Source organism: Mustelus asterias, chromosome 11, assembly GCF_964213995.1.
Source record: "Mustelus asterias chromosome 11, sMusAst1.hap1.1, whole genome shotgun sequence".
NCBI classification, from domain to species: Eukaryota; Metazoa; Chordata; class Chondrichthyes; order Carcharhiniformes; family Triakidae; genus Mustelus; species Mustelus asterias.
Genome location: NC_135811.1, coordinates 29,783,578 through 29,796,691, shown reverse-complemented (window position 1 = coordinate 29,796,691; position 13,114 = coordinate 29,783,578). Strand labels below are relative to the sequence as shown.

At 43.6% G+C, this 13,114-nt stretch overlaps 1 protein-coding gene across 2 annotated transcripts in view; it reads right to left on the bottom strand.

The window, feature by feature from the left end:
* htra1b (HtrA serine peptidase 1b) overlaps positions 1 to 13,114 on the bottom strand; it is a 69,533-nt gene that overhangs the window by 37,381 nt on the left and 19,038 nt on the right. For both annotated transcript variants that reach the window (XM_078223352.1, XM_078223351.1), the window contains exons 2-3: positions 12,670 to 12,769; positions 8,167 to 8,371 (exon numbers count right to left, since the gene is read on the bottom strand). In XM_078223352.1, the coding sequence (XP_078079478.1) occupies positions 8,167 to 8,371; positions 12,670 to 12,769 (305 nt within the window). The remainder of the gene's footprint in view (positions 1 to 8,166; positions 8,372 to 12,669; positions 12,770 to 13,114) is intronic.

The window sequence follows — 13,114 nt, the reverse complement described above, 5'->3', positions numbered from 1 at the left end:
AAGCAAATCATTAAACATAACTGATCATGGTAGTGAGAAAAGATTACCTCAATTCCACAACCATAGTCCCAATTTCTAAATTATAGATCCTTGTTGCTTTCAGCATCAGGATATCTTAGTTTCAGAATCCTATTTTCAACAATGAACATCATTTCTAGTCATATTCTGCAAGTTAAATGTTTGGATCATGTTTACCCATATTTTGTGTTTTGACAAGTCAGTTTGTAAATGTACATAAATTTACATTAGCATAGAATCGCTGAATAGTTGTAGCACAGAAGGAAGCCATTTGGCCCATTACGTCCATGTCAGATCATAGCAAGAGCGGCTCTGTTAACCCGACTAACCCACTTTTTCCCCATAATCTCAGAAATTTTCTCTCCTCCGAGTGCTCATTTAATTCCCTTTCGAAACTCACAATTGAATTTGGCTTCATCACACTCACAAGCAGTACACTCCAGATCTTAAACAATTCCTGCATCAAGCATTTCACTTTGGGCCATAACTTCCTGGCTCCCTAACGTTGGATTTGGAGGATACCCAAAGATACGCTGAAGGATCCCTCTTGGAAATTCCCATGTAAGTGTTTACCTAGTAATTGTCCAGAAGAGCTAACTTCACCAGGATAATTGCACTGGGAACAATCCAACAAAATGATTTAAATTGATAACTTCGGATGGTTCTGCCAGTTTTACATGCATAGTTACACTGAAAGAGTAGGAAGAAAAATAAAATACTTCAAACTTCAGAATAACTATTTAAAAATCCTAGACTGAGCCCCATATGGGACACTCCTGACTCACCAAGGGACTTGCACACCACACCACACAGCAACAAGTAAGCACCCCATCCCCCATGGTAATCCCCAGCTGCACCGGATTCTCCACACCCCTCCTCGACCTGACCGCCTGACACAACGGGGCCCAACCACCCCCACCCAATCCCCCCTCCCCGACCCGATACCTATGGTCCGAACCCCCCCTCCCCCAACCCAAACAATAGCTCTCCGACCCGACCCCTCCAACCCAAATGACACCCCCGAGCTAAACAACAACACCCCTGGCCCTCCCCTCCCCTTCCCCATGTCCCAACTCGCTATGTCTGACCCAAACCCCCTTCGATGTCCGCTCCAACCCCCATCCAGTGTCCTGACCCCCACCCATGACCGACTGACCCCTTTCACCATGTCTGCCTCTCCCCCTCCACCCCATCTTCCAACCACGTGCTCCCATGTCTGACCCAACCCTGTGTCCCCATCTGACCTGACCTCGTGCCCACCCCCCTCCTTCCCCCCTACCATTTCACCCAACCCTCCCCACCATGTCTGGATCCACTCCCCATTTCCAGGTCTCCCCCCAATGTCTGAACCCCCACCCTGAATTCCCATCGACTTTCCTTAGAAACCTACCTTCTCCCTTTCAATGGGATTTTAAATGCACTTGCTTTATGGCAGCTAGAGATGCAAAAAGGAGCGTGTCCTCCATTGCACTACTCCTTTTACATTGCGCTGCCAGAGCCACTAACTTGTTTTGCTTCTTCTCTCGCACCTGGCCTGAGTCTGGAATGCCGAGCAAGACAGGTGCTTTGAAATTCTCGTGTAGGTGAGTTACTACGGAGTGGCAATCCGCCACTGATTACCACTCGGTGGAAGTTATGGGCCTCTATGTCGCAGTTGGTTCTCATTGCACTCAGGTTAAATCTGGCGATTGACATTCCCACCAATGAGATAATTTCTCTTGTATCAAATCTCCTCTCATCCTTCTTTTCTTTAAGGAAGAGAGCCTGTTGGCAACTGAAGCCCACATCCATGGACCATTCTCGTAATTCTTTTCTGCACCCTCTCCAAAGTCTCCTCACCTTTCCTAAAAAATAATGCGTGGAATTGCACATAATACAACAAGTCCTAACTTTGTCCTGACCTGCGTCATTTTACATTAGCACTGATCTTCAATACTCTGCATTCACATTGCATCACTGTTGTTTCATGTTAATGTCACTGTACGGATGGACATTGGTGTGTAACTCCAATTGAGTCTGAGAGAACTGTATCTCGAGTGAGGCAATCTTAGGACATGGTTATGAGCTTCAGACAGCTTCAGACAGATTGGAAGCTGTTTTGGGACAAGTTGCACTGTCCAATAGTGATCTCCAGTGATCCCCTAAAGACCACAGGTTAAATGGTCTTGTTAAAGGATCATCACCATGTACAGTATGGAGTGTGTGCCACTCCATTTTGTGACCTGCACAAAAAAATAGCTATCTGCCAAAAATCTCCGGCCTCATTCGCTGCTGGGATTCTCCAGTGCCGCTGAAATTGAATGGAGTTTTGACTGGAACACCAAATTCTCCGTTTTCACTTGCAGAGGGACCCGGACAAGATTGGAGAATCCTGCCCATCATCTGTCATCATCTTGTCTTGAATTGTTGTAGGATTATTTATTAATTTTACCCATAAAATTAATTCATGATAAGATTTAAAAAAGAATCAGTCTGAGTATAGAGGGTAGACCATTTAGGACGGAGATGAGGAAACATTTCATTACCACAGGGAGTATTTGATGCCAAAATGTTGAATGCATTCAAGAGGCGGCTGGATATAACACTTGGGACAAATGGGATCAAAGATTATGGGGAAAAAGCAGCATTAGGCTATGGACGATCAGCCATGATTATGATGAATGGCAGAGCAGGCTTGAAGGGCTGAATGGCCTCCTCCTGCACCTATCTTCTATGTTTCTATTACGAAATGCTTTCTGCTGAGAAAGGAGAACAAAAACAAGTTAGACTTCAAGTGAAATTAGATATTGTAAAGTGCTCTGAAACTGGTGAAGATGCAATGGATATTGCTAGAACTCTCGACTTGCCAACAATAACAGGGAAAATCAATAACTAAAAACTGATAAAATAATAGAGTTTGGTAAATTAACAACTCATTTGGCTGCTGTTTGGTTAAGTAGAAACAATCAGCGTGGAATTATGATGGACATGGATAGACTGCGAACCATTTGAACTCAACAACACATACCTCTAAATTTAATACTTATTCAAGAGATGGCTAAGAGTTCACACAATGATAAGAAAGAGTGTGATGACAGTTTAAACATGGGACCACTTAATGCTGTTTGTGGATGGTTTGCAAGATTTAACAAATCTGTGACTTTGCATAATGTTGTTGTAAGTGGGAAAGTTGCCAGTGCCGATGACAATAAGTCCTTCATTAAAACATTCAGTGACATCATCGAGAAGGGGGGAGATACTCCTCAACAAGCGCTTCATGGAAATGAAACTGGTTTATTCTGGAAAATGATGCTTTCCAGGACATCCATCTCAAAAAAAGAAATGCCAGGCTTGAAAGATGTTGGGTGAAAATGTAGCAGTTCATTTTAACGTCAAGCCGTGCTTATGCACTATTCCCAAACATCTCGGCAATGAAGCATGACTCAAAGAGTGAGCAACTCGAGTTCCTCCAGCTGACAGCATCTCCTGCACACATGGATGCCCAGAATGTTAGGGGAGGAGATCTTACCAGAATTTGGCCAAGTGCCAGATCTGGCGAGCAAACTGGGGTGAAGATCTTCAGCTCCACTGACCAGCTTTCTCTTCAGATTTTCAGCCTCTTAGTCTGAAAATAAACAGGGTGGGGGGGTGGGAGGTGCGGTTTACGCCATCATTCTGGCAAGACGGGGAATCTTAAAGCCGGGAACAGACTCCACTGAGATCAAAGCGTCCTTTTTAAAGGGCACCCCAATCAGAACACAAAGCTTACTCCCATCCCCCCCCACCCCATGATCATCGCCAGTATCCCCTTCCCCCTCTCCCCCACGATGATCGCCATCATCAACAATCCCATTACGTTGCGCAAGATATGAAAATCTAGTTGTGGGGGGGGGGGGTAATTTGGTGAGGGGGTAATTTGGTGAGGGGGTGGTAAAACAGACGCAAATTTATTAAAATCTAATTTTAGGTATATGCTCATAATTATGTCACCAGCGAGGGTACAGGAAAAATCGGAAATCGCAATCACACTGGTGAGATTTGAAATTTTCGTTTTTCACCCGATTTTGAACCCCCTCCGGTGATCTCACGTCCCGAGAGTATGGGCTCAAGATTCCACCCTAGATATGTCCTGGAGCTCCCACAAGGAACAAGATGTGCACTCCATGGGATTGAGCTGCCCTACCATGCCCCTATCTAGACTAGTAATTTATATATTTGAGTAAGGACTACCATATGACTAGATATAGTGAAACCTATACAAACAGACACCCCCCAAAAAAGATAGCTGATAAATGAACATTCATTGACAGTTCTAAATAGCTTGCACTGTAAGCTTCATCCTGAAATCATGGAAACTCACAAATTACTAACTTCAGGCAGCATTCAAAGCACCAAGTCCGCTAACAACTAAAACATGAGACCTGCAAGTTAGCACAAAGTGGCAACAAGTTGAAGAAACAGCTTTTGTGCAATGGAGATCTCTTCATCCAGCATTCATAAGACCATAAGACATAGGAGCAGAATAAGGCCACTCGGTCCATCGAGTCTGCTCCACCATCCAATCATGGCTGATATTTTCTCATTCCCATTCTCCTGCCTTTTTCCCATAACCTCTGATCCTGTTATTAATCAAGAACCTATCTATCTCTGTCTTAAAGACACTCAATGACCTGGCCTCCACAGCCTTCTGCGGCAAAGAGTTCCACAGATTCACCACTCTCTGGCTGAAAAAATTCCTCTTCATCTCTGTTTCAAAGCATCGTCCCTTTAGCCTGAGGTTGCGCCCTCTGGTTCTAGTTTTTCCTACTAGTGGAAACATCCTCTCCACATCCACTCTATCCAGGCCTTGCAGTATCCTGTAAGTTTCAATAAGATACCCCCTTGTCCTTCTAAACTCCAATGAGTCCTCAACCGTTCCTCATTCTTCATTCCAGGGATCATTCTTGTGAACGTCCTCTGGAACCTTTCCAAGACCAGCACATCTTTCCTTAGATATGGGGCCCAAAACTGCTCACAAATAACATACTGAAATCCCCTGTTCCTGCTTCCTCCACGGTAACTTGGAAAACCATGATTCGAGGCCATCCCAGCAGTGCTTCAACACCTGCCTATTCCCTGTAACTCAAATCAAACTCCAGCTACTCATCTTTCAACCTATCATTCTATGATTTCTCCTCAGTCTTTCCCCTGCTCTTGCCTCCCTCTAGTCCACAAGGTTCACCTTTTGTTCTCTTGATTCACCCTCCATCTAATTTGTCCAGTACTTTTTCTGGTCCTCCTGCTTACCAACATTAAAAAGTGTCCAAATGTGTTCATTTCGATAGAGAAACCACTCTGCTTCTGGGACTGAATTTTGTACGGCTTTACCCCTGGGATAGAGCGGTGTCTCTGCTGTTATTGACGCTGGGTAAAGAACTCTTCATTCTACCACACATTCAGTTTATAGGTACCCATTGCTTTGAGTTCAACTGTGTAAGCCCCTGCCTCCAGCCCACTGGATCACTCTCTTCACTGCAGAGAACGGAGACCAATTATTTGGAAATCTGTGGAATAACGAGTGGGTGTCAGGAACAATCGAAAGTTGCTAGTCAGGGAGAACTAGGGCTGGGGGAGCATCTCCAGAGCTGCCGAGAAGTGAAGAGATTGAGCAATGAGGGCTCGTGGTGTCACCTGGTCAGGTCGCTAGAAATGTTGGCAATCCTGAACATCTCTCTGCACCAGTGCATCAGGTATGAATGAACATACCTCTATCCATCCCCAAAATGTCATACATTAGCAGCTGCAATACACATAAGGAGGGAGTCACAGACTGGGGACTGCAAGACATTGATCTCTCTCCTGCACCCCTGCCAAAATCTGGCTGCGATCTCCAACCCGACAGCAGCCACCTTGCCTCCGCCCCCGTAAAGGCCGTCAGAGCGACAGATCCTAAGATCAAGATATCTGCTCCTCAATGGAAAATATTCTGGGATGGTAGTGAACTGGGATAGCCAATGAACAGAAATCAAATGCACTGACAGGGGTCCAGCTTCAGCAGGTTTCAGGTTAGTGTCAGAAAAGGAAGACCTCAGGAGGTACAGCCAATCTCAAGCTATTTGGCGAATCCAGCTTAATGTATATGAAATGACATTTTGAAAACATCTGCAAATGAGGACACCTGATGCAAGTTCCCTACACACTCCTAGTGTATGTAATCAATTCAGATAATTTCAGTTTCGAGAGGTTTTTTAAAATCCTGGAGTGAATGCTTACTCTTTGTTACAATAATAACCAATCAATTGACAAAACTAGGTTACAAAACCAATATGTAATTAAAGGATAGAATCATAGAATCCTACAGTGCAGAAAGAGGCCATTGGCCCATTGAGTCTGCACCGACCACAATCCCACCCAGGCCTTATCGGATTCATGTTTAATCAGCCGCTAATTTCTCTTCAAGTGAATATTTAACCAGGTGCTTCACAGTCTCTCAAAAGAATAAAAACGAGAAAAAGAAAGTAGCATTTAAATCGCGTCTTGTGACCTCCGGATGTCCTGAAGCACTTTACAGACAACAAAATACAGTTTAAAATTAATTTACTGTTGTAAGAAATAAAGCAACTGATTTGTACATGATAAGCTCCCTCAAACAGCAATGTGATAATGACCAGATCATTTCCCTGATCTTTATTGCATGATGCTGATTAAGGCATGAATGTTGGCCAGGAAATTGGGGCATGGGGGAATGGCACTGGTGGGAAGAATGCCTCAAATTTTCTTCATGGATGAAAAGGAAATTTGCAATTTAACTTGTTGGCTCAAATTCATAGAAAGAAAGAAATCATAGAAACCCTACAGTACAGAAAGAGGCCATTCGAGTCTGCACCGACCACAATACCACCCAGGCCCTACCCCCATATCCCTACATATTTTACCCACTAATCCCTCTAATCTACACATCCCAGGACACTAAGGGGCAATTTTAGCATGGCCAATCAACCTAACCCGCACATCTTTGGACTGTGGGAGGAAACCGGAGCACCCGGAGGAAACCCACGCAGACACGAGGAGAATGTGCAAACTCCACACAGACAGTGACCCAAGCCGGGAATCGAACCCAGGTCTCTGGAGCTGTGAAGCAGCAGTGCTAACCACTGTGCTACTGTGCCGTCCTATTAAATTCTATTAAATAATTTTGAATGTCTACATATGAACTACGTTTCATCATATGCCTGTAGAAACAATACTTCAATCATGTTCACCAAGAAGTACAATTTACCAATATCCTCCCAAATCAACCAGCACTTCCTAAAGGAACTACATCATCAATTCAGAATGTTCTGAGGGTAATACGCAACGAAGCTACAAAACTGGGTCATGGTCCCGATGTTCCTAAGCTACAAGAGAACATTCCACATTTCTCAGAAGGCCCAGTTCAGGGGTCTGGACAAGAAATGTGGAGCTCCAGTGTAAAGGAGGAAAACAGGAGCAGAATAACAATCCGATGGTGATTGGCACTCCACAGAAGATTCGGCCCCATACGTTTGTGATTATGCAAATGAATTTTAACAGAAACTTTGACCCTAACCTCTTCAAAAGCGATTTTGGTGCAATTTCCTGACTGCATCTAAAGCAGAAACATATTATTTGTGCAAAACAGGCAGCAAGTCGTGTCCTAAGCAGCATTTAAATTGTATTAAACGTGTCAACACGCTACGTAATTGTAAGTGCATCATTATTGACAGGTCAACAACATGTTTTATAAACGGAACACCTTCCTATGGAGTTATACTCAAACTTCTAATGTAAAAGCAAATTACTGCAGGTGCTGGAATCTGAAACAAAAACAGAAAATGCTGGAAAATCTCAGCAGGTCTAACAGCATCTGCGGAGAGGGAATAAGAGCTCATCCCAATTCGAAACGTTGGCTCTGTTCTCTCTCCACAGCTGCTGTCAGACCTGCTGAGATTTTCCAGCAGTTTCTGTGGTTGTGAACTTCTAATGCATTCTGATGATAAAACGGACAATTTAGCAATCTGACTCTGAAACTACGAAAGATTGGAGTTTTTAGGAGATAGTCGGTCAATGCAGTGAGAATCAGTAGTTTCTGTAAAAGTCTAAAAGAAATCTGTCATAGATAGTAAATAATGTTTATTGTTAAACCATGTCTTAACAGAATAGAAAACTTACCGGAGGATCTATTTTAATTAGAGCAAGATCTGCCTTTTCGTCAATGTCCTTTATTTTGGCGTTGTATGTGGCTCCACTCTTCAGCTCCACCTTCACTCTATGCTTGTTAGTAACCACGTGGGCATTCGTCACTATCAATCCATCTTCAGAGACAATGAAGCCTGAGCCACTTGCAACGGACAATTCACGATTGGAATAAGTTGCCCTAAAGTAAATGAATTAACAAATAACTTAAATAACTACATTGGGTTTACCGTGTACCTTTTGTGTCTGGACTGAAAATCTATCAAAAGTCTCGGCGTACATATGTATCTGCAGTAAACATACAACAAAACTTGACTAGGTTACATTAAATTTGTTACTGTTTGTCCCAGTATAACAATATAATGTTTGACTGCAAAACTTATTTAAGTGCTTTAGTTCAGAGATTACCAACTTGCTCTCGATATTTGTATTTACACAAGTTCATTTAAACCATTTATTTACATAATATTTTGTATCCAATACAGATTCTTATCCATTTATTTGCATACAAATGTGATTTCCACCAATTAAATGATTTGCCGCAGTCAATCCTACAACTTAAAGCACACTGAATCAATATAAATTTACCCCATAATATTTTAAGTTCTATGCGTTTGCTGATTAGTGGGAAGGGATAGCAGCAACAATTCGATTTATATGTACATTGATACAATTTGGAATAAATGGATCTTTTTCCGATTGGCAGGCTTTGACAAGTAGGGTCCAACAGGGATCTGTGCTGGAACCCCAATGGTTTACATTATACATTCATGATATGGACAAGGGAAGTAAATGTATTGGGGGGTGATTCTCCCAGTCCGCTGCACTGCTGGGCACTATGGCCTCCAGACATTTGTGGCCCCTGGATTTCGGGTGCCATCAGCTCCACGCCCAGAAATCAGCACGGTTTTAAATTTGATTAGCAGGCCCAGGACTGAAGTCTCCAGGTCTGCTATCCTCACCACCCCCGCCAGGAGTGCTTCACTCCAGCAGGGTTTACAACAGCTCCCCACTAGCGGGGAGCTGGAGGCCCGACCCCACTGGAGTGAAGGGGGGCTATTGGGGCCTCCCAAGAGATTGGGGGTAAGGGAGAGGGCACCCTCTCTCTGCCCAGGGGCATTGCCAGCTTTGTAGTGCCTAAGGGGCAAAGTGTCAATGCTGGGGGACACATTGGCACTGCCCACCAGGTATTGAGTTGGCTTGTCAGTGGGGCTTGGGGCTGCCGGTGGGGGGGGGAGGGGGGGAGAAATCGGGAGATCAAGGCAGGCCATGGGGGTGGGCGGGGGGGTGGGGGGGGGGGATTGGGGGGGGGGGGAGAGAGAAGGGCAGTCGAGGCTGGCCCTCATATATCCAGGAGGCCAGAGGTTAGGAGGTGGGGAGATCGGAGGGACAGTGATCCAGGGTTGCCGTGCTGGCCAGTGATCAAGCTGGCCAGTAATCGGGGAGCCAGCAGTGCCGGGCTACTTCACATGCACCAATCTCCACTCTGACAGATCAGCGCATGGGCAGTGGCCCATTCAGCACTATGCTGTCGGCCTCTCCAGCGGGAATTGGCCCTGTCCACTGATTTTTAGTGTGATTCATGCTAGGGCAATCTGTGATGCAAAGAGTGTGGGAGATTCATTTTGAAAATCCTGCTGAAAAAAACAGCTGGATTTACTCCGGTTTTTACATGAATTAGGTAGTTAGAATATTTTTTGGAGAATCACACCCATTATCTCCAAATCTGCAGATAATACAAAGTTGGGTGGGAGGGTAAGCTGTGGGGAGGATGCAGAGGTGCTTCAGTGTGATTTGGACAGGCTGAGTGTGTGGGCATATGCATGGCAGATACAGTATAATGTGGATAAATGTGAGGTTATCCACTTTGGTAGCAAAAATAGGAAGGCTGTCTGCTATTTGAATGGATGTAAATTGAGAGAGGTGGATATTCAGCGAGACCTTGGAGTCCTCGTGCATCAGTCAATGAAAGTAAGTGCGCAGGTGCAGCAAGCAGTAAAGGCGGCAAATGGTATGTTGGTCTTCATAGCAAGAGGATTTGAGTATGGGAATAGGGATGTTTTGCTGCAATTGTATAGAACGTTGGTGAGGCCACACCTGGAGTATTGTGTGCAGTTTTGGTGTCCTTATCTGAGGAAGAATGTTCTTGCTATAGAGGGAATACAGTGAAGGTTTACCAGGCTGATTCCTAGGATGACAGGACTTTCATATGAGGAGAGACTAAGTCGGTTAGGATTATATTCATTGGAGTCCAGAAGAGTGAGATGGGATCGCATAGGAACTTATAAAATTATAACAGGATTAGACAGGGTAGATTCAGAAAGAATGTTTCTGATGGTGTCCAGAACTAGGGGTCATAGTTTGAGGATAAGGGGTAAACCCTTTAGAACTGAGGTGGGGAGAAATTTCTTCACCCAGAGTGTGGTGAATGTGTGGAATTCGCTACCACAGAATGTAGTTGAGGCGAAAATGTTGGATTTCAAGGAGGAAATAGATATAGCTCTTTGGACTAAAGGGATTAAGGGATATAGGGGGAATGGGGGCAATCAGGATATTGAATTTGATGATCAGCCATGATCATAATGAATGACAGAACAGGTTCGAAGGACCAAATGGCCTTCTCCTGCTTCTATTTGCTATGTATATTTCTATGTATGTTTCTATATAACACTCAAGTCACTTATTCCAGGAGAGGCATGTTCCTGATCTCAGGAACCTGTAAATAGTATAAGCCAATGGTTCTTAATTGATTAGATATTTCCCACAGGTAGGAGTAAGGTCAGTAAGGGTTCTGTTTGCGGCCCACAAGACATTTTGTTGACTGCTGCCCACGTGCAGGATTTCCACATTCTGCTGATTTCTGTCCACGTAGGCTTTTTCCTGCTGGTATGATTGAAGTGATATGCACATCAAGCAAGGGCAAATGAATTGAGGTGCGTGCTGATTGCATACAGCATTGACTGTGAGAACCGTGTGCTCCCTCTGCATCCAATATAAATATTTATTTTGTTTTTACCGTTTGAAGTTCTATTAATATATAAATAATTGAACATTTTCTATAATTTGCTTTGAAATATTTGGTGTGTATTAAATGTATTTAATCTTATTCACGGGGTCATGATTAGTGAACAAGCCTGATTTCAATCTTGTGGCCCACTGAGTTGAAGGGGGGGCACTCATGCGGCCCACTCACTGACCTCGGCTGCCCATCGCTGAGTATGGTTTAAAGTTTATTTATTAGTGTCACAAGTAGGCTTATATTAATACTGCAATGAAGTTACTGTGAAAATCCCCTAGGCGCCTGTTCGGGTACACTGAGGGAGAATTTAGCATGGCCAATGCATCTAACCGACACGTCTTTCGGACTGTGGGAGGAAACTGGAGCACCCGAAGGAAGCCCACGCAGACATGGGGAGAATGCGCAGACTCCACTCAGACAGTGACCCCAGCTGGGAATCAAACCTAGATCCCTGGCGCTGTGAGCCAGCAGTGCTAACCACTGTGTTGGTGGTTGTCTGGATGGAGTGTGACATGAAGAGATGGGGTTTGGGGTGCGTGAATTGTCCATGAAGGATGCTCATTACTAACTCAGTGATTCTTTAGATATCAGGAATGAAGAGATGATGATGAAGAACAGCTTTGTAAAGTTTGCTTTTGCTTGTGCACCATCTATCTCATTTAATTTCCAAATCCTTCCCCATGCTGGTTATCATCAAGTTACTGCATGTTAAGGAAGGAATATGTTTATTGTATGGGACAGATTTAGAATACAGTTAGAATTTTGAAAGGCCATACTAACAATGTTCCTCATATATATGTTGCATTCCACCTCAGTGATTTACTTGTATGAATCAGATCTTCATTACAATAGTTTTTTTGATTATGTTTGCATATGAAATCCCAAAACCCAAGCTGACATTTGGAATGAGATTGTCTGATGGATGATTTGTTATATATTTAAAAGAGTTGCAGGTAGCTTTAAGAGCTGATCACATGATTTGAGGGTGATGTCATTAGGGTGCTTGCACAGGCTGCTGTTTTACATTCAGGTTTGTATTCTGCAGTGCAGAGAGCATATCTTTCAATAAAACCTGTTGTGTGTAGGTTTGAATCTACGCGTGCAACCCAGATTCCTTTCTTTCTGTTAAAACCCACACCCCTAACATAGTTAGGACAGTACACCATGCCTGAGGTGAGAGCTGAATTTTTTTTAGAACTGGAAGCAATGATTTCTCAACTTTCTCAGTGGACTATTTCAGTATAGAGTTTAATTAATGTACAGATAACATGTGAGCATCACATCATACATGGTTTAGGAAAAGGTCCCCAAGCTTCTCCTGCACTGTCACAGGTTTAGAAACTTTGTCTCAATACATGACAGCAAATCCTTTTCTAGTCATCACCTGTCTGCAGAAACATTATTAACAAACTGACTTCTCGAGCAATTACATGAAGCAAATCAATAAAAGATGTACGTACCTTCGAAAAAGTTCAATGTGAACCACAGCAGGAGCAATCTTGTCCACCACATCCGCAATAAAATTATATTTATGTCGCAGGCTATTTGGGTCATTCTGACCTGCAAGTAAAAAGATTTTATAAAATGAGACAATCGAGTGGCATCTATTGAAATAAATTAGCCTCCCCATTGCACTATGGCAGCCTGATGCTACTATACTAGTGAAGTGTCCCACTTCTTGACAACAGTATTCCCACACAATATGAAGCCCATTACTGTAAAGCAGTGAAATGCAGCAGATTGGGGACATGTTCCACATTTCTTAATCATTCCTGCCCTTGCCCATCATGAGGGAGTTTATATCAAAGAAGAACAAAGAAAAGAACAAAGAAAAGTACAGCACAGGAACAGGCCTTTCGGCCCTCCAAGTCCATGCTGATCATGATGCCCTAACTAAACTAAAAA